Raw genomic sequence first — 26,575 nt, 5'->3', positions numbered from 1 at the left:
TTAAAAAATGTAAATGTTTAATTTTAGAACTACCTTATGTATAGCTGGAGAATGAAATATGATGCTTTTAGAGACGTGAAGTATGATATTTTGGCCTAATGTAGATGCATAATTTACTGTGTGCATACTTTTAGAAAGTGGTAAACCAAAATTCTCAAGTTGGATACAATAATTACATGAAAAGGAGAACAGAAGAAAAGCAAAGAAAAACGATGCTTTGTCATACATGAGTGGTGCCTGGAAAGGAATAACTAAGCATTCTCAGAGAAGTTCTGGAGAAGCTGGTCTTGATTTCAGGCCTTGGAGTTAGGCACGGTTTGCTCATTGCAACTTATTTATACCCTGCAGTGCGTATGCTGCTCATGGGTTTTCCCCTTCTCTTTCTCTCAGGATAAGATAATATGTTGAGCTTTAGGCTTCTGCTGAATGTCTTGAACCGTTTTTCAAATGTTGGGTTTGGCAAAGTGCATGCTATGTTTTGCCAAGTGCTTTTCCCCATCATTTTAAATCCCTGTGTATTTCCAGGGAAATTTGACCCACATGTCTCTGATTTATTTACCCTTAACTCATCAAAATGTCATCTGGAAAAAGCTACTATTTGATGTTTAAGAACCCCCATAGCCTTTTCCCTGAGCCTTTCATCTTGTAACCAGTGTGTTTCATTTCATCACCACCAAAAAATCCAGGTTCTATTTGGGAAATGGGCTGCTGAGGGCACCTCTTTTTGTCTCAAGAACTTCAATATTCTGGAGACTTTCTCTGCATATCACCTCTCCTTTCTCCTCCTCTGTTTCTCTCTTCTTCCCTGACTTCTATTTCTTTGTGTCTTGATTTAAATATGTTGCTCTTTCTTTGCCTACCATTGGAGTTCAGTGAGAATGGCCTTTCTGGTTACTGCCTCGGCGATCTATTACCATAATTCAATTGCTTTGTTATAACCTAATTTTGGTCAAGGCAGTAAGGAAGAAAGGATTGCTCAAAGTTAATGTCCTTTTTTGTTGTTATTGTGTGTGTGTGTGTGTGTGTGTTCTTTTTCTCTACTCTAGAGTCAAATGAATTTCAAATGTGGGCCTGGGTGGGAGAAGTTATTGTAACCTATTTCTGTGTTTTAATGGCTTCTAAACTCCTTACCATCACCTCAAGACCTGTCATGATCAGAGTACTACCTCCCTATGCCCACACTTCTTGACTTATTTCCCTGTTCTAGCCAGTATGACATTCTTGCAGTTTTTCAAATGTAACAACTTTGTTCTGACCTCCAGACCTTTGCACTTGCTGATCCTTCTATTTGCATCATTCTTCTTCCAGTTACTTGCTTGACAAAATCTATCACCCTGCAAGTCTCAATTTAAATAGCCCTTTCAAAGAGAGCTTTTATGATTACTTAATCCAAGGTAGGCTCTCCCTCTCACATAGAAACTGTCTGCTCTCATAGCATGTTGTGTAATTTGCAGTCATAGAACAATGCCTTCCCCTACTTATGCTGCTCTTCACCTGTAGACTGACAGCCCCTCCAGAAAAGAACATGATTATTTAGTATATCGTTGCATACCCCAAACCTAGCACAGCGTCCAGTACGGGGATGGCCTCAACAAATACTGAAATAAAAAACACACTCCTGTTTGAGTAAAGGAAGGGCACATAAAACAATGGAAACTTGGAGATGGTCTGTACTGGCGTTATTAAATTATGTAACTTTATCAACAGAGTACCAGCTTGAAGATCTGGGAGGATGTTTTTCGGAAAACCTAACTTTATCTTAACAAAGCAGAATTTTGAAAGACTGAAGAGCTTTTGGAAATTTTTTGCTATTTAAAGAAAGCACAGCCTGATCAATGGAATTATTCCCTGAAAGAGGCTGTGCTTTGTTTTAAAATAAGAAAACACTGTATGTTCACAATGTCTTTCAGCCTTAAAGCCCTCACAAGTATTAATTAATCCACAAAATGATATCTGGCTCCAAAAGGTAGAATCTGTGACTTAAGGTTTATCTGCAAAAGCCTGCTTTGCCCCGAAGCCATGGCAACTTCCTGAGCTCTGGCCTCCAAATCCTTCCAGCTCAGGAGGTAGCAGATGATTCTCTAAAACCTGCCATAGGCTTTTGACTCCTGCAGGGTTATTCGTAGACATGTCTTATACTCTTTTGATATAAATAAAGATGATAAAGATTTAACATGCTGTAAACAGGGTTATTTTTCTTTAAAACTTCTTTAGGGGCAAAAGGGAAAATGCCCTGAAAATAATTAGGTCTCATGAAGAGTTGTAATGTGAAACATACAAGACATGGAAACAAACATGTATTAGTATATTTGACGTTTTATGTTTAAAATCTTTGCTGCTTTATAGGACTGGTTAAGCAACAATACAGCTACTCAGAAAACAAGTTAGTCTCTTGCATTGATAGCATATAGATTTTCATACCAAGTTGCATAAATGATGTCAGCTGTCAGTGAACAGGGTAGTTTCCACCATAAGATTTCTGACTACAAATAGGAATATATTTTTGCCAGTATTCAAAAGTAATGCATTATGTTTTTGTTTAAAGGGAACATTGAGAGGTAAAGCTGGTTACCACAAGGTGACAGCATCCATCAGAGCAACCACCATGGCAGACTCCACTTCTGTAAAGTGAATCATTTTCCTCCAAAGGGGGTCGATCTAATGGGATACTTTCACCAGTTAGGCTTAAAGCCAAAGCCTCTCATGATTGCTGGATAATGTTCAGGGAAGTTCTAAATATGACAGGTAAAGGAAATGGGATTTATATAGCACAAAATGTGGGATACAGATACTCAAAGATCCATATGCTAAAAATAATGAGTAATGACATCATCTTAAAGGATCTTACTATTTTCTAAAGTGTTTTGGTACTACTTTATATATGGTAATTCATCCTGGTAGGTACTGCCAAGGGAAACTACTGCGAGACCCTATGAATGACTCCAAAGCAACACTGAGGCAGGCATGAGGGAAGGAGGAAGAATTGTGGAGATGGAAGGAAGGAACATGCCAGATTTTTGGAAAGAAATAAGTAAATATAGATAAAAATAATATAAAGTTATATTAGTCAAATATAAAGACAACTATTGGTTCTAGAAAATAATTCAAGTCTCAGTGTAAACAGTATGGTACTAAAAAGTTAGAATTTGTTGCTTGAGGGAGCTGGTGGTTATTTTGTCATTGTCTATCATAATGGAGTAATTCATAAATGAGACTTGTGGGGGAAAGATAAACATTTCTTTCCTTAAAACAACACGAAATAAGCAATTTAATCAAGTAGAGACTGATCGGTGGATAATAGTTGAAAATAACCTCTGTTTACAAGACAGAGCAAGATAAACAAGTACTCAAAGAGAGGCTCCAGGGAAAGTCAACTCAGGAATAGGAAGTAAATTGATTGGTAGTTCCAAAAGAGCTATAAAAGAATGTGCGTGTGTGTGTGTGTGTGTGTGTGTGTGAGAGAGAGAGAGAGACAGACAGAGACAGAGACAGAGAGACAGAGAGAAAGAGACAGAGTAAGAGAAAGAGATGCAGAGAAGAGATTTAGCGACTGCAAACTAAAGAGCTCAAGAAATTACTGTTTTTGCCTTCTATCTAGCAGTACTTCCCAGTGCTACTTTTCCAAGGTTATCTGACTTTATATTATACTGAGCCCATAAATGTATTTTTTTTAGTTAAACTATCTATAATTTAAGATATTTAAAATGAGTTTCATTTATTAAGAATTGAGGCTGCATAATCAAGACAGACAATTACATGCCAGCAAACCAACAAATAACCTTAGTGTTAGGACAGTAAATTGATATAACCATTTCTGAATATTCTAATTTTTTTAATACTAGCCCTATGCTTGATCTGCACGCACAGCACATACCATTAGTCACTGATTAAATTTAACCAATAACCATAATTTTAATTTTTAAAATTCATAATTAATATATATTTTACGTAAAAATTTTCAGACCCCCTTACAGCATTTTTCAAATATAATTGCACATATATTTGCACATATAAAATTATATATAATTGCATATATATTTATATTTCATACACAGGCATATAGCTTCATTTTCAGTCTAACTTTTGCCATGTTTCATCAAACACTTCAGAGAAACATTTGTTGTGCTATATTTAAAATAAAGCTCTTTATAATTATTTATATATACTTTATTTGTTCTGTAAGTCAAATTTATAGAAAAGAAACACAATTACTTTCCTATTCACTGCACAGCTACACTGTGCCAGGACTTATATAAAGTCTTAATAATAAAACAGTGAATGATACTCAAATACCTTATACTTCAGTAAGAGAACTGTAAAAGGAAATAGGCAGTTTTAGTGTAATTAGAGACAGAGGAAATTTAGAGGTAGAGGCAAGGCCAAGCTGCTATAAGAAGACAGAATAAAGAAAGGCTACCTGATTCAAAGTTGAGGAATCAGAGAAATATTTTCCAGGGAAAATGCTCTCTAAGTTGAAACATAAGTACTTAATTTTGAAAAAAAAGATATATTCTTACCTAAGTAAATTTTTTAAATTGGCTTTCACTATGAATAGCAGTCATATCTGCAATTAACAATATTATGTTAATAAATCATTAATATTATTATTATTAAATCAATTGACAAATATGTCTTTGCTGACCAAGCACTAGTGCCAGAAGCAATGTAAAGGGACATATGATATAATAAAGAAAATACAAGTCACGACCCCTAACTTCAAAGCATTTATAGTCTAGCCATGGAACAAGCCTATTACCCATGAAATAAGAGTGAACAACACAAAAGAGTGCTGGGATGAAGGAACTATAATCGTTACAGAAAATCCAAGTTCCTTCAGGGTGAGAGCCATGTCTTAATCATGTTACTATTGCTAGCTTCAGGGTATACATTTGGAAGTAGATAATAAAGTAAATCAGGGACCATGAGAGAATTCTATAGACTGGATGCTATAGAAAATAGAAAGCTGTTGGACGTTCTGACAAGGAGAATGAAGTAATGAAGATACTGTTTAAAGAAGGCGGGGAGGCATTACTGCACAGTATCAGTGGGAGAGGCAGTGGGTGAGGCATGGTGGAATATAGTAGGGTAAAACCAGAAGCACTGGGAAGCCTGGGAAAGGACATGCACCTGTACGCACAGAGGAAAAACGAGGGCACCACATCCATTGTCGAGAAACTATCTCAGAAAATGTCGACTTATGTGATGGGTCATAGAGACAATAAAGGATCCAAAGACAATGTGTTCTAAGCCTAGATACATGTTTGCTACTAATAGAAATGAGCTCAATGGAAACAGGAATCAATTTGGGAGGAAGGTGATGATGGGTCCAATTTGAGAGATTTCATTTTTAGGATGACACTGAGACATACTAGAACAAATGACTAAGTAGCACTTCAAGATATACGATGAGATAATGAAGAGAAAGTTCACAGGTATAGGTCTGTGTATTATGAGGTTGGAAGAGAAAAAAGCCATTAACTACTTCATTTGTACACTCATTTGACACATATTTCCTGAGATTTTATAATATTCTAGCAATTGTTATAATCATGGGAATAGAGTTATAAACATAGAAGATAATATCCCTGCTCTCACAGAACATCCTAATGAGATGACAAACAAAAAGAAATTGTGTAGTATACTACATGATGGTAAGTTCTAAGAAGAAAATTAAATTAGGGCAGGAGAAAAGGAGAGTGGACAAAAATGGTAGGGTTTTTTAATGTGTTCATTTGTGTTTAGGGGAGATTAGAGAAGACCTACCTTAAAAGGTGTTATTTGCACAGAGACGCAAAGAAAAGGAACGAATGAGCCTTACAAATTTCTGGGCACCAAATGAACTAGTTTGTACCAGGCAGAAGAAAGAGCAGGTGAAATGGCCCTGTGGGAGAAGCAAGGAGGTCATTTTGGCTGGAGTAGAATAAGCCAGGAGAAGAAAGGAAAAGGTGAAGCACAGAGGTGGCTGGGACCTGCAGAATCAGGTGAGGCACCAGATGCTTTTCCGTTTTTACCCTGGGAGAGACTGGAAATGACAGAGGAATTTGATCCAAAGAGTGACAGAACCTAACTTACATTTTAACAAGCTCATTCTGGAAACAGAAAGCAAGAGTGAAAATAGGCACGTGAGTTAGGAAGAAATTGTAGTAAACTGGGAGAGATGATAGCATAAAGGTGGTAAAAAGTGAACTGATTCTGGATGTATTTTAAAGACAGAGCAAACAGGGTTCTTTGATTTTGTTTACCTTATGAAAGAAAGAAAGGAGCTAAAGATGGCTAAGAGTCTTGACTGAAACATCTGAAAGAATGGAGTTAGCTTCTTTTGAAATAGAGAAGGCTGGGAGAAGCGGGTTTGGGAGAAAATCAGGATCAATTTAGGAAATGTTAAGTTTGAGAAATATCTTAGACATATAAACAAAAATACCACAATATACACTACCGGGGTTTAGGGCAGTGGTCCATGCTGGAGATTGAAATTTAAAAGTGGTTAGTGTAGCACACCACATAAAACCATAACACTGAATGAGATGCCCTATGGAATAAATGTACAGAAAAAGAAGTAAAGAATTGAGCTCCAAGATGAATGGGAACCAGCAAAGAAGATGGAAAATGAGTAGTCACTTAATTAGTTGGAGATCCGTGAGACAGTGGTTTCCTAGCAGTCATATGAGAAAAAAATGTTTCAAAAAGAAGAGTTATCAATTGGATTAAATTCTTAGATAGATCTAAGAGAACTGAGACTTTTACCAATGGATTTAGTAATAGGGAAGTAATTGATGATCTTGTTAAGAGATGAGTGGTTGGGATAAAGGCCTAAATGAGGTTAGTTCAAGATGTAAAGGAGGGGAGAAATCAGGGACATTAAAGGTAGACAATCTTTTAAAGGAATTTTTATTCTAAAGTAAAGGAGAATGACAGAGTAATAGCTCAGGTAAAGATAAGGAATCTAGAACATACAAAACAAGAGAAAATAGAACTGAACCAAGAAGAGAAATAATCCGGGGACTGGAAGCGTGTTGACTAACACAAAGCACAGCAAGAAGAACAAGCAAGGAGAAAACATAAAATACATTTATCAAAAAGGAGGCCATTAACAAAAAGAAGTATCAAAATCTCTCACAGAGGTTAGGTTTATGTATTTTTAAGACTTCTGTAATACTACATTCCTTCATGTTTTTCAGAATATTTCAGGCCCTCTTATAGTCATTAGTATACAGCAATAAACAGCATGAAAGGGAAAAAAAATCCTGCTTCCTGTTATTCACACCCTGGTGTAACCCTTCTCGAATGTAGACTGGACTTAGTGACTTGCTTTCGACCAAGAGAATGTGTCAAATTTGATGGGCTATCACTTCCATGATTAGGTTGCAAGAGATTTTGCCTTTCAACTTGCTAGCAGACGCTCTTGCTTTCTCAGTTTACGTGCTGCAAAGAAGCAAGCTGCCATGCTGGAGAAACCCAAGTAGCAAGGAACTGAGAGCAGCCCTGGAGGAACTAAATACTGCCAACAACTGTGTACATGAGCTTGAAACAGATCCTTCCCCAGTCAAGCTTTCAGTTGTGACCCCAATTTTGGCTTCACCCTTGATTGCAAATTTTAGAAAGTCTCTGAACTACAGGACCCTGCTAGGTTATGCCCAGATTTCTGATTCACAGAAACATGAAATAATAATGTGTGTTGTTGTTCTAAGTTGTTGAGCTCTGGGGTAATTTATTTTGTAGCTGTAGATAAATAATACAGTGTTGAAGTGAAACAATCACTTACCAATTGCTCCAATGGAGGAATGACATCTTTCAAGACATGCTGTGAATGATTTCTTCTGTGCCGAGATATCTGAAAAAATATTGACATTTGATACCATTATATATATAATAATGTATATATATATATATAAGCTTTACATGATTTAAAAGAGAATAATTTAGTAGTGTACATGAAAATAACTGTATTAAGATTTATTCAAAAAAGTGAATAAAGTGGATTTAAATGGGAAGTAAATGTTTTAGACATTAATTAATTTGAATAAAATGTGTACTCAAAGCTGACTGTCTGCAACAATATTTCATATTCCATGTGGTCTTCTTACTGTGTGACCTTGACACCCCTCCTATCAAATGATGGGGTCTATGTTCTTTCATTTTGAACTTGGGCAGACCTTTATACCTACTTCAACCAAAACATATGGCAGAAGTGGCACTATATGACCTAAATATTAAAGCATAAAAATAACATGCAGCCCCTCTAATTTTCTTGGAATCCTCACATTTAGAATATAGTCATCATGATGGGAGGAAGCCCAAATCATCCCATACAGAGAGACCACAAAAAGAGGCCTTGTAACTTTTCTGGCTGACGGACTAGCTGAGGTTCCAGCAGACAGTAAGTATCAACCATCAATCATGTGAATATAAAGATGTCCTGATAATTCCTTCTTCCAATCATTGAACCACCCCTAGACTTCCAATTGAGACTTTAAATACTGTGTAGATGAGACAAGCTGTCTGTTGTACCTTATCTGAATTTTTGACCAGATTCCATAGCATAAAAAAGCATTGTTTTACACCTCTATGTTTCAAGGTGATCTGCATTGCTGTAACAATCACTGGAACAAAATATTTAATATTGAAATACTTTGTGTTTATGCTGTGATGTGAGCTCAGCTTTTTCAGAGGTAATGTTCTATTAATTTTCAGGTCTTCTACTATTATAATACATTTAAATACATAACAGTCATACAATAAGTGCTTCTGGAAGAAATTTTTTTAAACACCTTATTGTTCTTTCTTCTGAACAGGCATCATAGACAGATTCTACAATAAAACAAAAAAGAAAAGAAAGGAAAGGAATTTATAATTAAAAATTGTATTTTGATAATTTAAATAGAAGCTCTCATTAGTAGTATTATTTCACTAAGCAGGAATTTTCCAGTACTTTGAATGAAGGAGAGAGTGGGGCAGGGAGGAACAAAGCAGTAGGAAGAGAAAGAATGAGACAGACACAGAGAGACAGAGATGGAGTGAGATCGGGAGAGACAAGAGTTAGAGGACTCTGTAAATAAAGCAGACCTGAGTAGTATGTCTAGAATAGAATTTTGGATGTCTTTGGCTCTGGTTACTGGCACATGCAACTGACTGAAGGGATTAAATCAATGCCTACTAAGATTTTGAGGGAACTGTATTACCAAAGAAACCAGAAGTCAGGCCTAAAAACCCTGTGATTCTATCGAACCCCTGAATCCCACATTTCCTCCACAAAAACTGGATTATGAAGGTAGTACAAACTTCAAGGAGGCCATTCTCTTCAATGCCCACTTCGGATGAGGCCCATGAATGATAATGAAGAAGGAAGAGCCTCCAGAGAGCAGAGCCAGAAGCCCTGGAGAACAATGGACATGGGGAATTCTTCCAGAAAGAAGAGCCAGGCACTGTCTCTACTGCCAGGGAAGGGTCTCCCAGGACCTGCCCAGCAGGATTTAATTATCACTTTGGTCCAGTGATTGTTGGCCATTTATCATTCTTTTCTTTACAAATGAGAGGGGTTTTGTTTGTTTTTCCAGGTATCAAGTTCTTACGCCACCATTGTCTTTTGAATGTGATGGGGAAAGCAGGGTGGAGAGCTTATTTTTCAAGTTCTAAATTCTTAACCCCCTGGAGAAAAATTGGGCCTGAAGGAGAAAACTGTTTAATACCAGAGATTCTAGAATTGGAGCTTGAGGCAGTAACTGGATGGGGCTTTTGGCTGTCACCTTTGAGGAGGTATACAGATGTATTTCTAAGTTTGGAAAACAGGGGTGAACTGTTATATAGGAGGAATGCAGAGCCTGATGGTCACTCACCTCTCTTTCCTGGGCAGATATTCAGACTGTATTTCTCAGCCTGCCTTGCAATTAAGAGTGGCCATGTGACTAGTTCAGACCAATAGAAAGTGAACAGAAACAATGAGACCCATTTGCCTTCCAAGACTATTAACCAGGGAGGGCTTCCCCTCCACGTCCTCTTTCCTAGTATACTGGCTGGTAGTAAACATTAAACAAGGCCTCATGGGAGGATGAAGGTGCAAGATGGGAGAATCTGGGGCTCTGCATCACCACGTCAAGAAAAGCCAAGCACAGGCCGGGAAAACTTACTTTGCTTTATTTAGTAAACTTTTATTTTGGAATAATTTTATACTTAGAGAAAACTTGCAGGGAGTACAGAGAATTCAGGTAGAAATTTTCCCTTCAAACTTCTATGTAGTGAGAAATAAACTTGCATTTTGTGAAGCTATCATGTATTTTAGAGAATTTTACAGCTTTTAGCATTACCCTAATAAGATAATCATGGCTGATGCTCAATTAATATTGAAAGGAAAGGCCTTTTGCATATGAAAACTGAGAACAGAATAGTAGTTGATGGGAGCATTCCTAGAAACCAAAACTTCATACATGTTATTCACTGATATTTCAGCTTCTTTAGCAGGGGGAGAATATGTATGTATATATTTGGTATTTAAGCCTCTTAAGGAAGTAGGGATTTATTTTATACTGCTCTACATTTAAAATTTACTACTGTTAACTCTTACTCAGTATACTAAGATTTACAATCTTCAGTGAATATTTAGTACACATGTCTTATATTCAGCTTATATGGGTGGAAGTATTTGTTGTTCCATTTCTTGCTGGACTTACAGTCTATGTGTAAAAGTCATTCGCTTGTAAAGGTACCTCAAGATTTAAATGTTAGAGAAGGTAGTATGTAAATATCTCCATATCAATGAATGGGCACCTGGGTGTTCACCCATGTCAGTTTTACCATTTCTTCTATGACCAAGTCCATGCCATTTTTGTCCCACCACTACCAGATTTGAATGGGCAAAGCAGCCCACCATCCTCTAAATATTCTCTTCTTGTCAACTTTGGAAAGCTTTCATCTAAGGAGATGATTCTAAATGTGTTGTGTACATATTGCCAGGGCACAAGAGATGATTTTAGCTGACAACTGTTTTAATTTTAATTTATTATTTACATAATCCTAAGATTTAGCAGAAAAAAATCATCACATCAGAGCCATTTATAAGTGAACTGAATACATTTTCCATTAACATAAAGTTATTTAAGTCTATGAAATGTGAGAAAACCCCACAAAGTAAGTGAATGACTGAAGTTTGGGAAATAAATTTTAATGGGAAGAAACTGGACCAGAAATGACCAGTTACTAAGCACATACTTATTTTACCCTTGAAGGAAACCACTGATTCCATGATATAAATAAAAATTCAACTTGAGAAATGAAACAGTAATACCACCTGCTAATATTTATTGAGTGCTTATCATTTGCCAGGAACTGTTCTAAATATTTGCATATACTAACATATTTAATTCTCACCCCAACCTTAAGAGATTGGTGATACATGTTTCATAAAAGTAGAAATACAGACACAGACTATTTAAGTAACTGAAAATCCATAGCTAGTAAAAGGTAAGGGTGATATTTTAACAAGGATCTAAGCCCTCAGCTATTGTACTTTATTGTTCCTTTAGCAGTATAAATGTATATAATATAAAGACAGTCACTAAAGTCTTGGAGAACTACAGAGATACCCGGTGTGCGCAAGTGGATATTTCTAAGGTAGAAATTTGAAGACAGCCAAACTTGTAAATTTGTTCATATTTATGCAGGAAGCTAGAGATCAAACTTCAAATCTGTTATGAATCATCTTAATATTCCTTTAGGGGAAGTAATATTGCTGATCATTCCTAAATCAATAAGCTAGCCAATCTATCATGTTCAATGAAGTTATGAAGATATAGAAGGAAAGAAAACTTTCATCACCTGTCTTTTGCTTTAATGTCCTTCTCAGTTAAGCGTTAGGCACAGAGATATGTTTTCATCCCAAATCAAATTATGCTAAGACTTATGATTTATGAAATTCTGGATCCAAAGTTGCTTCATTGTCTTGCATGAATATTAGGAAAACTTAAGATGTTTCAAGAGAGCTGTCTTTCTGTGCCATACTTAATTGGAACAATAATTGTAAAGAAAACTTGAGGTCAATCACAATCTCATGAGGTAAATTTAAAGGGAAAAAAGCTTCTCCTAAGCCACAGAATAAGTAATGAAAAAATCTTACAGTGTTTATATAATTATTTATCAATAAATTATTAGTAGTATCTGATAATTTTGCAAATTGTCATGGGACAACCTCTTGAGAAACATCCCCACTTGAGACATTAGGTGTTTTTATGAACCATTCATTTAGCCAGTAAACATTTCATGTTTAGTACACTCAACATGTAATTTCTGATAGTAGGTGCTTAAAATGTACTTCTTTGTTGATACTATAAAATATATTTAATGTCAGTATTACAAAGAGAGTACATACTTCATTTTGGACAGTCCTAATTATTTCTCCAGAATATCAGAACTTCTAATACCTGCTATCTGCATTTTGTTCTGTAAATTGCTTCTGGATAAGTTTCAGAATGCTGGCAAGGATGAGTTCTATTGTTTAATCTTAGGTCCTTTTCACTTTTGCAGGAATTGCAAATCACTGAATTTGGAAAACTTTAATAACAGTAATAACATTAGCAATAGCTTGATACAAGATTTGTAATTCATTATTTTCTCTGGGAATTACAAAAAGTGTTTCTTCTGAGGAAGCCTGAAAATAGGCTTTTTATGTGTCTTCTTTCTTTTTGTTTCCAAATAATCTGAGAAACTATATAGAACTTCCCTCTAAATATAAGTGAACATGTATGTATATCCATCACATAATTTGGTGTTCACAGCCTGATTTTTTTTGGCTAGTACTTTTACTCTTAAATTATGAAATACTGGTTTCAATATAATTTTACAATTCCTATTTGAAAATTTTATGAATTGCTACTTCTTAACTTCTAGCATTATAGCAGATAGAGGCCATAATAATTCCCCATTTCGCTGGCCTATTTATTAAGAATGTTACTTAACAGTTTCTTTTGAGGTGACGTGGTTATGTCTTAAACTGTTTTTTCTATCCTAGTATTCTGCATCTTAAGCAACTGAGCTTTCATAATAAATACTTGAGTTGATAGCAACCCTTTCTTTGAGGAGAAAAATATATGGCAGAGCTCTTCTGTTTTCTCAGTGATGCCATCTTCCTATTGATTTATTTTTCCAGTAAATAGAAATGATTTGTAGCTATCATTGAAAAAAAAATTGAAATACAAATATCTTTTGACTTAGATTTTTGAACCCAGTATTAGATTAAATATATCACTGCAACTTTCTTAGATTAAATCTTTGAGTTTTTCCTTCTTTATCACCACCCACCACTCTCCCTGCTTTCATTCCTCTGCCTTACCCCAGGTACTTTTTAATTATGCAAAGCAAAGTGGAAAAACGAAGTATTCAAGATGTGCAATGCACATTTTCCTTTAAATTCAGTTTTGTTCTTATTAGAAAATGCATCATAATTTTTTTCAGATATCTTTTCCTCCAAAAAGAGGAATTAAAAAGTCACTTTTTCAAAGTGTCTTCATTTTTTCTTCCATTCCTTTTTTATTTTTATCTATTTAAAAAATATGAAAGTGATGGGTGGGACTAGTACTTGATATATTACAAACTGTAAAAGTAACAGAATTTGGGCATATTAGTTTCCTTGTGTAGGAGGGTCTACTATGAAAGTTATACATAAACATGAAACATTCCACATAGCTCTTATTTTAAATAGATTACCATTTTTGATGAAAGTTTATATCTTGTGGCTTAGAATTGAAATAAAATCACTTGAATAAAAGCATTAGTTTGTTCCAACATTTTCACAGACATGTACATTTTCTGAGGCATACCTCTCATTAGCAACCTCCCTGGATACTTGGATGAAAAACAGAAATAAATTTGTGGTTAAGTTTAGTTTTTATCTTCACAGTTTCTGAAAAAACAATTTTTTTGGTGTATCCCAATTCTTCTGTTCAAATCTTCATTTGTTTTGCCAAATTCTTTTTCTTAAAGCTACTACAATCAGAAGTTAAGGAAAGTCAGTGGAGCAATTTTTTTTTTTTTTTTTTTTTTTGGCTGGGGGTAGGGGGAATGTGGAGAGGTGACCAATATTTCTTGTACTCACAACAATTTAGTTATTTAGAAATAATAAACATTACCTAAGTGATACCTATATATTTTAATCATGTGAATGTGATTAACTGCTTTTGGGGAAAAAAGGAAGTTAAGATATAAGAACATTACCTTATCATGTATTTAATCTTCTAATTTTATCTATTTGTAGGCATATGTAAAATTTATCCATGCCTCATAATTATTCAACCACTAACTAAATGTAACTTTCATAGTCATAATGGGAGGTAATGACATAAACCATAGAAAAAACAGACCTTCTGTTTTACTTCTTAATTATGTACCACAGTATATTGTTTAACATTTATGTTCTTCTCCTCCATTTGCCCACAGTATCATTCAGTTACCATAGTGGGCATCCAAAAGCAAACATGTTTTTAAAAAATTTTTCCATAAGCCTTTATTGGTTGTGTATTGTCAGTCAGAAATCTGACACTCTCATCTCTTTTATCCCCTGCAGAAAATAAAAAGGAAAGATTCAAAAACTTTTTGGAGGACATAATTAAATTTTATCAGTATATTTTTTTAGTTTCTTGAATATTCTTTAGTCAGTGTCTGGGTCACCTGAGGCTCTCACCAGCCTTTCAATCATGGGATAAGTCTAGCTGAGTGAAATTCAGCATGAACCATATTTTCTTATCCCAGATAGCAAAAGGAAGTACTTGCTGGAATGATTCTAACTCCTTTATATTTTCCCTCATTTTGTTTAGTCCTAAATGCATATGTTCCTCCAAGAAGAAAATCAAACTGCCTCAAACCTTCCTGTTTAAATAAAAATTAATTATATACAATGTACACTTCCTGTTTATTGCTAAATACTATTTCTTTTAGTTATCTCATTTCTTTTGGCATGTTTTCAGTATGTTTCTCTCCAAGAATTTTCTCAGACTGAGAGGTAACATTCATATGGAACTTGGGCACATCACAATTTTAGCCTTCAAACATGCTCTTAAGATAAAAACTACCATAAGCAAGAAACACAGATATACCTGGATAATATACAATTTACTACATTTTCTTCTTGTGAAGTACACTTATGTATTATCTAAATTTTTACTTTTTTTCTTTATAGGTTCATCTATATTTAGCCATGAATTTCCAAACTGATATAATGAGAAAATAAGGGCCAAGAGACACAGAAATATTTTATTTCAATCATAATATTACTAATGATATTAGATCTAAGATATTAGATAATTCATTAGAGCCATAGCTAAAGTTACTACGATTAGCAGATAAAATAACTTATCTCTTTATAATAGAGATATCTCCTCTGTCGATGCAACTGGAAGGAAAGAGTTGAGAGAGTAATTAAGAAAATGTGGATGTGTATATTTAAAACACTTGGGCCAAACTGGTATTTTCCCCACAACTGCAAGTTATATATTGTCTTTTAAAGAAAAAGATTCAAGACAACAGAAAACAATACCAAGAAAACTATCTCATAAATACCTCAAAACAAAGGAAAACAGAAAACAAATAAACAATTATTGAGGGTCTAAATTATTTAAATAGTCTACCTATTTTTAGCCAAATGAAACAAATCATTATCAAACAGCCACTTGGCAACATTGGGTAGAAACAACCTATACCTAATTTCGTAATATTTAACTCCTTGGAAATTCTCAACAAATTAGGATCAGTCTTTATTTTCAGTTTGAAATACGTCTTTCATCATCTAGAAAGGCTTACATTGAAAAATCAAGTTTACTTCTTTCTTTTTCAGGTGTATGTTTAATCACTAAAGAAGAAATTTTCTTCTTTGGAAAGTTTGATCCATGACATGTAACGTTTCACAAAGATTATTTACCCAAAGTCAGATTTCTATCGTCTTTTGATATCTTTTCTTATACATCATTATTTCTTAGTAGAAAGATGGAAATGTACTATCTAACTCACTGAAAATGCTCTGCCTGTGTGGAAAGGTCACTTCTAAAAGCATGATGGGAGGCAAAGCTTTTAATAACTATTACATTCTTTCAAGAATTAACGGACTTTTGGTCAAATATTTAAAACATGCATATGAATGCCCCTGGCATTGTTAGCGAATATCTAATAATTGTATCTTTCCAGTTTTCTTTCTTCAGTTATTCTTTGAGGTTTTCATAGACCCCAAACTCACCTTCTGCTGCCGAAAAAGCAGATTTAGTTCTGAAGGTTAATCCAACTCAGCAGGATTGAAGGATGGCACTTTTCCTTGGTCGTAAGTATGTTGGCTCAGGCCAGACAGCTGTTAGGACATTCTCCTCTGGGAATCGTGCCCTCAACACCCACCGTTGATGCACATACATGGTCTACTGGCTGCCGACTTCCATGCCCATCTGCTCAAATGGCATGGTGCCCACTCACAAGTTGGCTGGATCCTTGCCCTTAGTGTGTAGGTGCCAGGCAATGACGGGTTTAGATGGGCAGCCTGCATAATACTACAAGTGACAATTTTTTTCTTTCTCTCATTCTCCAATATCTGTCTTCTGTGCCTTCTCTGAAAGAGAAACTTACGTTTCTCTACCTTTGATTATACCTGTAGACACATGTGGCCTTTTACAGGTAGATATACAAATGCACTCAACCTGCTACCAACAGTAAGATGAAACGGAAGAATCCACAGAGCCCCCAAATGACAAGTTCTAACACTGAAATGGGTTGGATTGTGAAAATCCCGACCACCTGGAGTCTGTCAGAAGAGATTTAGCAAGGGTGTAAGTACAGCAGATCTCTCAGATAGCAATGGCACCAGGAAATAGCTTAAGTTACAGCACTTTTTGTTTGTCGCAGCTCCAGCACAGATCACTTGCCTTGCATTGAAAAGGCACATACAACAGCAAACGAAATAAATCAGACAAAAAGAACAAGCTTAATGGGAACACAATTTATATGCTCAAATGGGGGCAAGGGTGCAAGCTATGATATTCAGACCTCGGAAATAACCCCGACTGGAGGTCCTAATAGAAAGGAAAAGAAACAGAAATAGCATCTCTCTTCCCAATCTACAGCAAACCCGTGGAGAGGAATAGATTGGCATAGGAGGTTGTGACTTTAATGATCCAAAGCATATGAATGCTTGTTAGCAGACAGCAGACAGACATAAGTAAGAACAACAATAATGGCTACATCTGCAGCCCGGTCAACGGCACTCAGACCAGTCAGGCAGCGCTGGAGAGCAGTGCCGGAAGGTATGTTACAGGCTTGCTTTCCTTGTGTGTTTATTTAAGGGTGATTGAATTCAGGGTGTTGTCAGTCTGCCTTGGAGGATGGTTATCCAATGTGTAGGCATGATCTTTCTCCCTGAATATGCTCTGTTGAGTCAGTTAGTTATGTGTGACTACTGCTCTGTCCTAGTCTTTATACAGTGCCAAAATCCTCCAGTCCAAGTTCCAAAGGAACGGGGCCTAAAAACTTTTGGCTCCAGAATCAAATTAGGTTTCTCTGCTTCCCTAGCCAGAAATGCATAAATACCCAATGGCCAAAACCAAAGAATTTGACATTGTGGAATGAATAGAGCTGTCATATACCACTAAAGTGTGGAAATATCTACTGTTTGAAGTCAGGAGTGCTTCAACATCTTCAGTAATCAGAACAGACTTCTTTGGACACCTTCACGGGTTAGTCTGGCTTTTGACTGGGAATGTTTCTGGCAAGCTACTGATTCCAGATATCAGAAATGCAAGAACATACGGTTTATAAGAGAAAATCTGCCATTTTTTCCTATCAAAAATTTTCTCAAAGGCAGCATATTTTCATAGAAGACAGATCCCTCATCCTGTTTTCCTGATTGACCTTCAAGCTGGCACCATGTGCTTAGATGTATACTTTAAAAAGTACTAGTCAAAAAGAGGTAAGTTTGTATAGTTTGAAAAACTATTTATGAGAAACTGAATTCAGAATTCTCTGGGGAGGTTCTGGTGAAAATAGAGAAAGAATAAGCATAATCATCCAAAACTCCTCAATCTGATTGCTATGCTATGACTGTCAGAGTTCCCAGAACAAATTATTTTCCTCATGACTTTCCACACCTTGAGGACATAGCAGTAAGAATTACATACTACTAACTTTTTGGAAATGAAAAAAAAGCAGATGGGTAGGAACCATGTTTTACTCATCTTTAAATCCACTAAACTTACTATGGTGCAAAATACATATTAAGGGATTGGTCATTATGGGACTGTCCCCAAAGACTTTAACTGATAAAGATGCCACAGTGGATTTCCAGTTGAAAGTTGCAGATTAACCACGTACCTTAATCTCTCCTGTGCACTAAAATCAGAGTAAAAGAATAAAAATGTATTCATAGAGAATGAAAATGTGAGCAAAAGTGGATAATATATCTCACATTTTTTGGTGGGGGGTGGATAAAAAGTGTATGAAAGCTAGAGGCTCCTCACTTGGAAGCACCAGGTACCATAAAAGACAAGGTCAAGACTGCCTACAACAGCCATCATTCAGAAAAGCTGGACTCCCAGGCACACTCATTCATTGCATCCATTCATTCACAGCCTGGAGTCTGCTCCTACACCTGAATGAAACAGACAGACATTCAACCAGGTAGGTTCTAGAGTCTTGACACAGGATCACCAGGCATTGCAGAAGGAAGAGAGTATGTGAGACTGTGAACTAGGGGACTAAAGCCCACAAGCAATGGGAACCTCAGCTACCATTCCCAATATTCCTCACAGAAATGCCAGAGGCAAAAATGTATCCCTTCATCCAGAAGACCTGAGGAGTCTACTCTAGAAAACTGAATGGTTCTAAAGCCTTTCAGATATTGAAACCTGAACATCTCAATGAAAAGCCTGCTTCAGTATGCTCTACAGAGAAGCTTCGCGGTCAACAAGCCCACCACGCCAACTCCAAAGGAGGCATTTTTGTGCTTCTTTTTAAAATATAAATATGAGGAGTGAGTTAAAAGAAATTACTTACTATATGACATATAATGAGATATCATAGATAAAACTTATATATTATACTTATAGATAATATATAAAATGTAATACTTATATAACTATATTACATGCATAATAAATTATTATATATTTATTTATTGAGCACCAAATATGTACAATACATTCTAAGTGCTGAGTAAAATGACTTCTGCTTTAATGAAGTTAAAGTATTTGGGCAATGCCCCAAAATGTAAGAGGAATATCAAAACAAGCAAACATAAAAAGAAACCCAAGATAGCAGAGGTAACACAAAAAAAGAAGAAAAGTTTTAAAAATACTATTGGCACTATTAGCAAGAGATAAGAAAATAAACAGGACTCATAAAAACAGGAACAATAATAATAAAGAGATGAGTTTATAAATTAAAAGTATCAGTAATATATTGAATCAACATAATTTTTGAAGGTTAAGAATAATAAATATGTCAGGAAATAGAAAACCAAAGAGATGAATCATAGTAAGAAAATAATCCAGGAAGTTCAACAGCTGCCTTATAGGAAAACCCAAAAGGAAAAAAATAAATGTTTAAATGCACAGGAATAAAATTTAAAATAAAGTGCAAAAAAAAAAATCCTAGAAGTTTATGTCTTCTATTTGAAACAGCTTATCAAATGTCCAGTGTAATAAATTAATAAGAGGTTATAAAATTATAGAACACTAGAAATAGAAAAAAAAAGAAAAATCACATACAAAAGAATGTGAATCAGAATGGTGTTGGGCTTTTCCAAAACCACCTCGAGGCTAAAAGAATGCTTTCACAATTTTAGGAGAAAATATTGTCAACCTAGAATTATGCAACTTGTTAAAATATCAATCAAAAGATGGAACTGAATAAAGACATTTCCAGATATAGAAGGACTCAAGATGTCTGCTTCCACTACATTCTTGTTGGGAAACTCCTGAGAAGAATACATTAGCAAAACGAAGGATTTGACCAAGGATAAGAAGGCATTGTAAATAAGGCCTAGAGACCTAAGAACATGGCAGAGAGGAGTTACCACGTTCACACATGTTTGTCAGGTCAACAGTCTTCAGTTCAAATTGCAGTAAGAAGATGGAAAGCAATAGAAAGAAGATTTTGTTAAAAGGGGGGGTGGAGACAATGTATTATTTAATGTTGCAGTGTTTGAAAAAAAGATTGATGGAAGCTTGACAGATTTTCTGGCACATTTGAGAAAAATAGCTCTAGGTATATCAAAATATAAGTAAATTAAACTAAGGCAGTCATTAACTCCATGAAAGAAAGTTGAATACAAAAGAAACTATAATTATATAATAATTCTTGGCTCAACTGGAAATATTTTAAAAATCACAATAATGTCAACTAGCGATTGAAACAAAAATTATGATAGAACTATAAAGAAAAAATTGGGGGAAGTGAAGAAGGTGTGGAGTGTAAGAGTGATAATATTAAACTACCATGACAGAAAGTCAATATATAATGCCTAAAATAGATAAATCAGAGAAAAATTGCGTTACATACAGTGTTGAAAAATATAAAGGTTAATATAAAAGAAAACAATAATTACAAAAAAAAAATAGAGCTGCTGAAGGTGGTAGCCTCTAGCAAGTGGGATTGATGAACAGACAGATGGAGAAGCCAGAGGAATGCTATATTTAAAAGTTTCTAGACTAATGTCTTAAATTTATGTATAACTTTGATAAAAAAAATCACTGACTATATGTTAGATGTAACCTATCATAAAAATTAAAATTTTCTTCAAATAGTCTTGAGAGATAAACGGAGCAGTCAGTTCTCACATCCAATAGGCTAAATGTCCAACTAGGACTCTTGGAAATCAGTCTACATCATGAATAAGTCCAACTTGCGTATCAGAGCCTTGAATACAAGTTGACTAAAAAAAAAATTAAAGAATTATAAATCTGAGTCAACAGAGAATAATTGGAATAATTGTTACAAAATCAGAACCATAGTAGCAACTTGTGTATTCAAGCCCTGTATTCACCATTAATCTGTATGATTTAGGTAAGTTATTTAACCTCTCTGTATCTCAGTTTCCTCATCTACAAAATAGAGAATATAGTAATTCATGCCAAATAAAGTTACGGAATGATTAAATGGATTAATACTTCTAAAGTGTGTACAGGAGCATCCGGTGTGTAGTAAAGGCTCAATATATGTTAGCTATTATTATTATCAAAAGAATTAAATTCTGAACCCTAAGAGAGCCCTGCTAAAGTAGTGGTGTCAGCCCTTTGATCTTCTTAGGATTTCCAACTGAAGGCTCACTCTCTAATGCAGCTTCTAAGGGCAGTGAGAGTCAGGGTCAAAGAAGGAGGCACGGGGAAGTACGGACCCTGGTCCCTCTCCTATTTCCTCTGGCCTCACTTTCTCTTCTCCAGTGAAAACATTTCACAAAGACAAATGCGCCTTCCCAAAACAAATAGTCAAGGAGTGAAACACTTACATTTGTATTTAGCACCACATCCCCCCAAAACATTCATGCTTTTATTTAACCAGATGTTTATCTTTCTGGACACTAAGTATAAGAGTTTGGGACATAACCCCTTGGTTGTTATTAATGGGTAAGGTGCCATTAGTTTCCTGATTCTGTGATGTCCACAGAAAGCTTTTCATGTTTCTGTTTTTTAGAGAAATCTACAAAGAAAAAAGAAAGCCCCTTCACTAGTCACCTACTTAAAATCTTTTCATTTGCAAATCAAGGGAAGCTGCCAAAATTGTATTAATTTTTAAAAAATAACTCTCTCACTAATGCTCCCCTTGGATGAATAAAGAGGGAGTCTAATTCCGAGCCCATTTTTTATCCTCCATTGTGTATCCACCACGATGCACAACTTAGCTCATTAGTGCTCTCGGCAAGGGACATCATTTTTAAATGATCAAAGTGTTTGTTTGGGGAGAAATCAGTCACATGGAGTAATCGTTCCCAAACTGTGATCCTGAGCATTTAGGGGAGAATCCTCTGTGGTTCATTTAGGAGATATTTTAAGGGAAATGTGAAGGCTAATAAAATATAGGACCAAGTGGGAATTCTTTGAAGACAAAGGGACATAGAATGGTCATTATATTGGCTTGGGGACAGGGATTTGAAATCAGTGGCAGTTCAAAAATGAGGAATACAAATCTTCAATCATAGTGTATAAAGTAAGTTCAAAACAAACCTAAGAAGGAGTATTTTAGGTCATATGCTAAAAGGAAATTTTTTATAATATAGACAAATTTTATAATATAAACTCTTAAAGTGAAAACTGTACATAGCTACACTTTAAAACAAAACAATAGTAATCTTTCAAAATAACTTTTATGGTGCAAAAGTTAAATTCTTGCTCTTTGTAAGTAGAAATGATTTAAACAGATTGCTAAGTTTAATCATAAACAAAGAAAATATGTTCTTTTTCCTATTTCATATGCTCAAACTTCCCTGGTAATTTGTGGCTCTACCACTAATTTGATTTTCCTCGTGTAACCATAGGGAAAGACACACCCAAATCAGCAGCAATGAAGGAAAAAAAAAAAAGAGTTGAGAATTATTTTTGAAATTTTTGCCACAAGCTTGACAGAAACTTAATGGCAAAGTTCCTGAAGAAATGTAGAGAGTATTTATTAAGTATCCTTTATGGGAGTTCGGTGGGTTTTTTCTCAGAGAACAGAACATATCGCAGGGAGCTATGGGAAGTTAATTTGGAGTCTCAGTTGAAAGAAAAAAGGAATAAAGTGGTGCTTGTAAGGTTTGGTGAAGCTACTGAATATGAGGTTGAAGAAATTTAGTATATATTTCATAGCTTTCTTGTAAACTTAGGATACTTTTTCTTTTCATTCTATGAAATGTCATTTAAAATTTCTGCTTAGGAGAAACCACTTGCATATGATTTATGAAGCCTTTCTGATGATAACTGGCAAAGGACAAATAGATTTCCTACAATAGCAATTAATAATGGGCATCTACTGTACATGTCAGAGAAGGCCAATTCATCTTAACCATAAAGGAAGAACATGTCTCCAGAAAGAATCTCAAGTCTTTTTGGACCTCCAAGCATACCTGAAGGAAACACACTTGTAACAACTCTTACTTACTAGGCAGTGATTACAGGCATTGTATAGCATTCCTAGGAGATACTGCAGAATCTTAGAGGGGAATGCAGTTTGGGGGAAAAAAAAAAAAAAAAAACCTCCCATGTGATAACAACCTGCTCCTACCCTGATCCTAGATTAAAAATCAATGACAGAACCAAAAGTTTAAAGCCAGGAAAAACGCAGAAAATATTTGAAGTATATGAGCTTCAATTTATGTCAGTAGTTAAAAGAGATGGGGCAAAGAAAGTTTCAACACAAATAAAATAAATTAAAAAGAGAAGAAATATATTTTATTTTAAAGTAGCAACTATAAGCAGTTCATCCTAGTAATCCCAAGGAAGAGCACAGTACTTAGTATACAGCAGGCATGGAACGAATGTTGTTAAGTTGAATATTAAGGTATCAATGAAAGTATTTCACTATTTCTCAAAATAATTTCATATAGTTAGCTCATTTCATAAAAGCAGCCATATTGTACAACATACAGGAAATTATTACCTCCCTCGGGAAAATAAGGAAATTGAGCTACAGTTTGAGTGAGTATTTCTTGGGTTATTTCTAGGAGCAAAATGTATTGAGTCCAGCATAGACCAGGTAGGATTATTACTATAATAAACATTTATTTTTTTACTTACATTTCAAATGTCATTTGATCTACAAAAATCAGCCTCTTAAATTGGTATCCTTGATTTCTAAACTGAGGCTCAGAGATAATTAAGAAACTAGATAATAGATCAGATCCTATACTGATTCACGATTCCTTGAGACCACATAGGGTAAAACCTGCAGCTTTCTTTTCACTGGAACGTGCTGTCCCAGATATAGATGGAAATATGGATAAAGAAAACAGTCCTGCTTTATCCAAATCAAAGTCATCAGAGAATATTCCTAAGTAAGCAACACAACCAAATAAGTTTGTCCAGTTTGCTATCCCTCAATTGGCTATGAAACGCTGTCCAATTTTTTGAGGTCATATTTATACAGATAGACTTTCAGTTGGTGCTAAAGGCACTTGTCCTTCAGACTTTTCCCTCCCCAAGAATCTTGCCTTCGCTTTAGTGTGTGCAACCCTTCACCCTGTCGAATGCTATTCTTTGCAATTCAGCTCACATGATATACTTCAAAATATAAGCTAACGGAGCAACAAGCTGCATCAGCGGCTGTGTCATTTCAGGTTACATGTTTCTGTCCATTTTTCATGAGACTTGGGCTGCTGGAATGCTGACCTCTTTAGTTGCAGTGGACTGCCATGGGCTACTAGTCAAAGATAAGGAAAGAGCTCTGAAGAGCAAGGGCAATCACAACGGAGAAGCTTCTGGCTTGCCTAATATTACATTCCTGTCTTTGACCCTGCTATGCCAACTCGATGATTTATAAAGACTACCTTTTTATGTGGTTCCAACTTTAAACTTCAATTTAAGGACAGTGTCTATTTCTTTTGGTCAATTTTGCTTACCGTAACAAACTTATGACATGACAGCATTTTATCTTTAGCCTAAAAAACAGACAACCCAAAGCAGAGGAATCTATAGAGTGTTTTAAATAGTGTCCTATTCTCACACTCACATTGGAACTGTGTGACTCTTTCAGTTGCTATACACCTCTATTTCCCATTGGTGTGCTTCTATTTCCTATCTGATCCTTTTTTGATACTTTAATACATGGTTTATTTTTCAAAGATATCTTTATATGTTTATATTAGAACAAAGACATATGGTAGTCTTTCCAATTTTCCTCACTGATCAGTGTTCCCTTTATACAGAAGAAACACGCCTCCTGTCTGAAAGAGAACTTAAATATCTGTAATTCTAATAACATGGACCCCTTTAAAAGCTGACAATAATTCATAATTGGTTACAAATAAATAATTTATTTGGTTATGAATAAGTTACAATATTGATAACACCCAACACCCCTGCTGACTTTCTCCTACCTTTGCTTACCCTACATTCTAAAGACTAGCTCTTCTAATGGGTTTAGCTTAGCTCCAGAACCATTCCTAACAGGAGCAAGAATACGTCAGTCTTTTCTGTCCCACTGTCTTGAAAGATGAATAGTCAGTGAGCCTCTCAAGTCTCCGAGTTGGTGTAGAATCACCCTGAATTTCTAACGCAGGCCTAAACGCTAGGTCCAAATTTAGAACTCTTGTGGCCCTTCCTGATCTTTACCTGCCTCTACTATTGACCTAATCTATAAGACCGATCTACCATCCTTGCCAGCTAGCCTTTGGTACCCTGATCTTCCTTGTGACAGAGAAGGCCTGCCCTGAACCACATTTGGTTGTTTAAGGGCTGCCTCCCTTGAGTTCATTCTATCCCCTGGGTCTAGATTATACACTTAGTATTCCTGCTGTCTAGTGCAGGCCCTGCTACATATAGACATATATCTTATTACAGAATACCATGTCATTTAAATTCTTTGTGACCTTGTTCCTACCAAGTGTTTGAACCAGCTACTACAAGATTGCCTAAAATATTGCTTTCTTTCATCCTCAAGCATTTGCCTTACCAGAGACAGTCCCTGCAAATATATTTATTCCCATTCTAGTAGAAGTTGAGTTTTTCTGGTGCATAGCAGCTAGAGAGAAGAGAAGCCCCTACAAGGTTTATGAAGCTGTATAGATGATGCTATGTTGGTTCTGCAATAATTCAATATTCTCTTGTCTCTCTCTCTCAAATCCCTCTCTGTCTCTCTCTCTCTGTCTCTCTCAAACACATACACACACTCTTTAGGGAAATGTTTGGTATAGAAAATATAAAAAATATAGATTACCTAAGACATAGGTGAAATATGTGCAGATTTTCTAAAACCTAGAGGGAGTTGCAACCTTACCTGCAGAATAAAAGGTGAACATATCTAGCCTCTTAATGCAAGCTAACTTTGAACAGTGAATTGGTTTCACAGGCTCAGTTTCAAAGCAGAAGCTGGCCAATAGAGAGTACCCTTAGTTTTTTGGTTTGTTTGTTTAACTTTGGAGCCTAAAGGTTTGGCACTTAGTGAATAGTACAAGCTGGATTCTAATTCCTAAGATCTAGGTTGAGTTCAGGAATCTTTTTTTAAAAGGTCTACCGGTGATTCTTGTAATCAGTCAAATTTTGCAATCACTGCACTAGATTATGGTGGCAATTTTCCTTCATAACTGCATTCAGCCTAGCATAGCAGCAGAAGAGCACTTCCCATTCCAAGTGAGCCAAAGACCCAACTTCTAGGATTTTGGTTTCAGTTTCTGGAGATTTCAAAATCATTGTCAAAGAAAATGAATGGGTAATTTCAGGCTGTGAATAAAGGCAGTACTGAATAATACCACAGGTGGATGGCATTTTTCCAGAATGAAAGAACAGAAGCCAGGAAAAGGGACCTATCCTTGTTCTAGGTCTTGAATGGATGTCTACACTTGGTTTGCCCATAAAAATGATAAAGATAAAAGGATATGAAGATAATCCTGTGAAGTATCAGGAAAGGCAACTGGTAGTGACAACCACGTAAAGGG

At 35.5% G+C, this 26,575-nt stretch overlaps 1 protein-coding gene across 3 annotated transcripts in view; it reads right to left on the bottom strand.

Moving 5' to 3' along the window:
* ARHGAP15 (Rho GTPase activating protein 15) overlaps nt 1–26,575 on the bottom strand; it is a 575,155-nt gene that overhangs the window by 497,571 nt on the left and 51,009 nt on the right. For 2 of the 3 annotated variants that reach the window (XM_074363591.1, XM_074363590.1), the window contains exon 3: nt 7,763–7,831. In XM_074363591.1, the coding sequence (XP_074219692.1) occupies nt 7,763–7,831 (69 nt within the window). Of the gene's footprint in view, nt 1–7,762; nt 7,832–16,210; nt 16,229–26,575 lie in introns of those variants that run through there. The other variant, XM_074363592.1, reaches the window with a different exon arrangement.

Source organism: Camelus bactrianus, chromosome 5 (genome assembly GCF_048773025.1).
Source record: "Camelus bactrianus isolate YW-2024 breed Bactrian camel chromosome 5, ASM4877302v1, whole genome shotgun sequence".
NCBI lineage: Eukaryota > Metazoa > Chordata > Mammalia > Artiodactyla > Camelidae > Camelus > Camelus bactrianus.
Note: the sequence above shows the minus strand (reverse complement) of the source record. Positions and strands in the feature narration are given on the sequence as shown.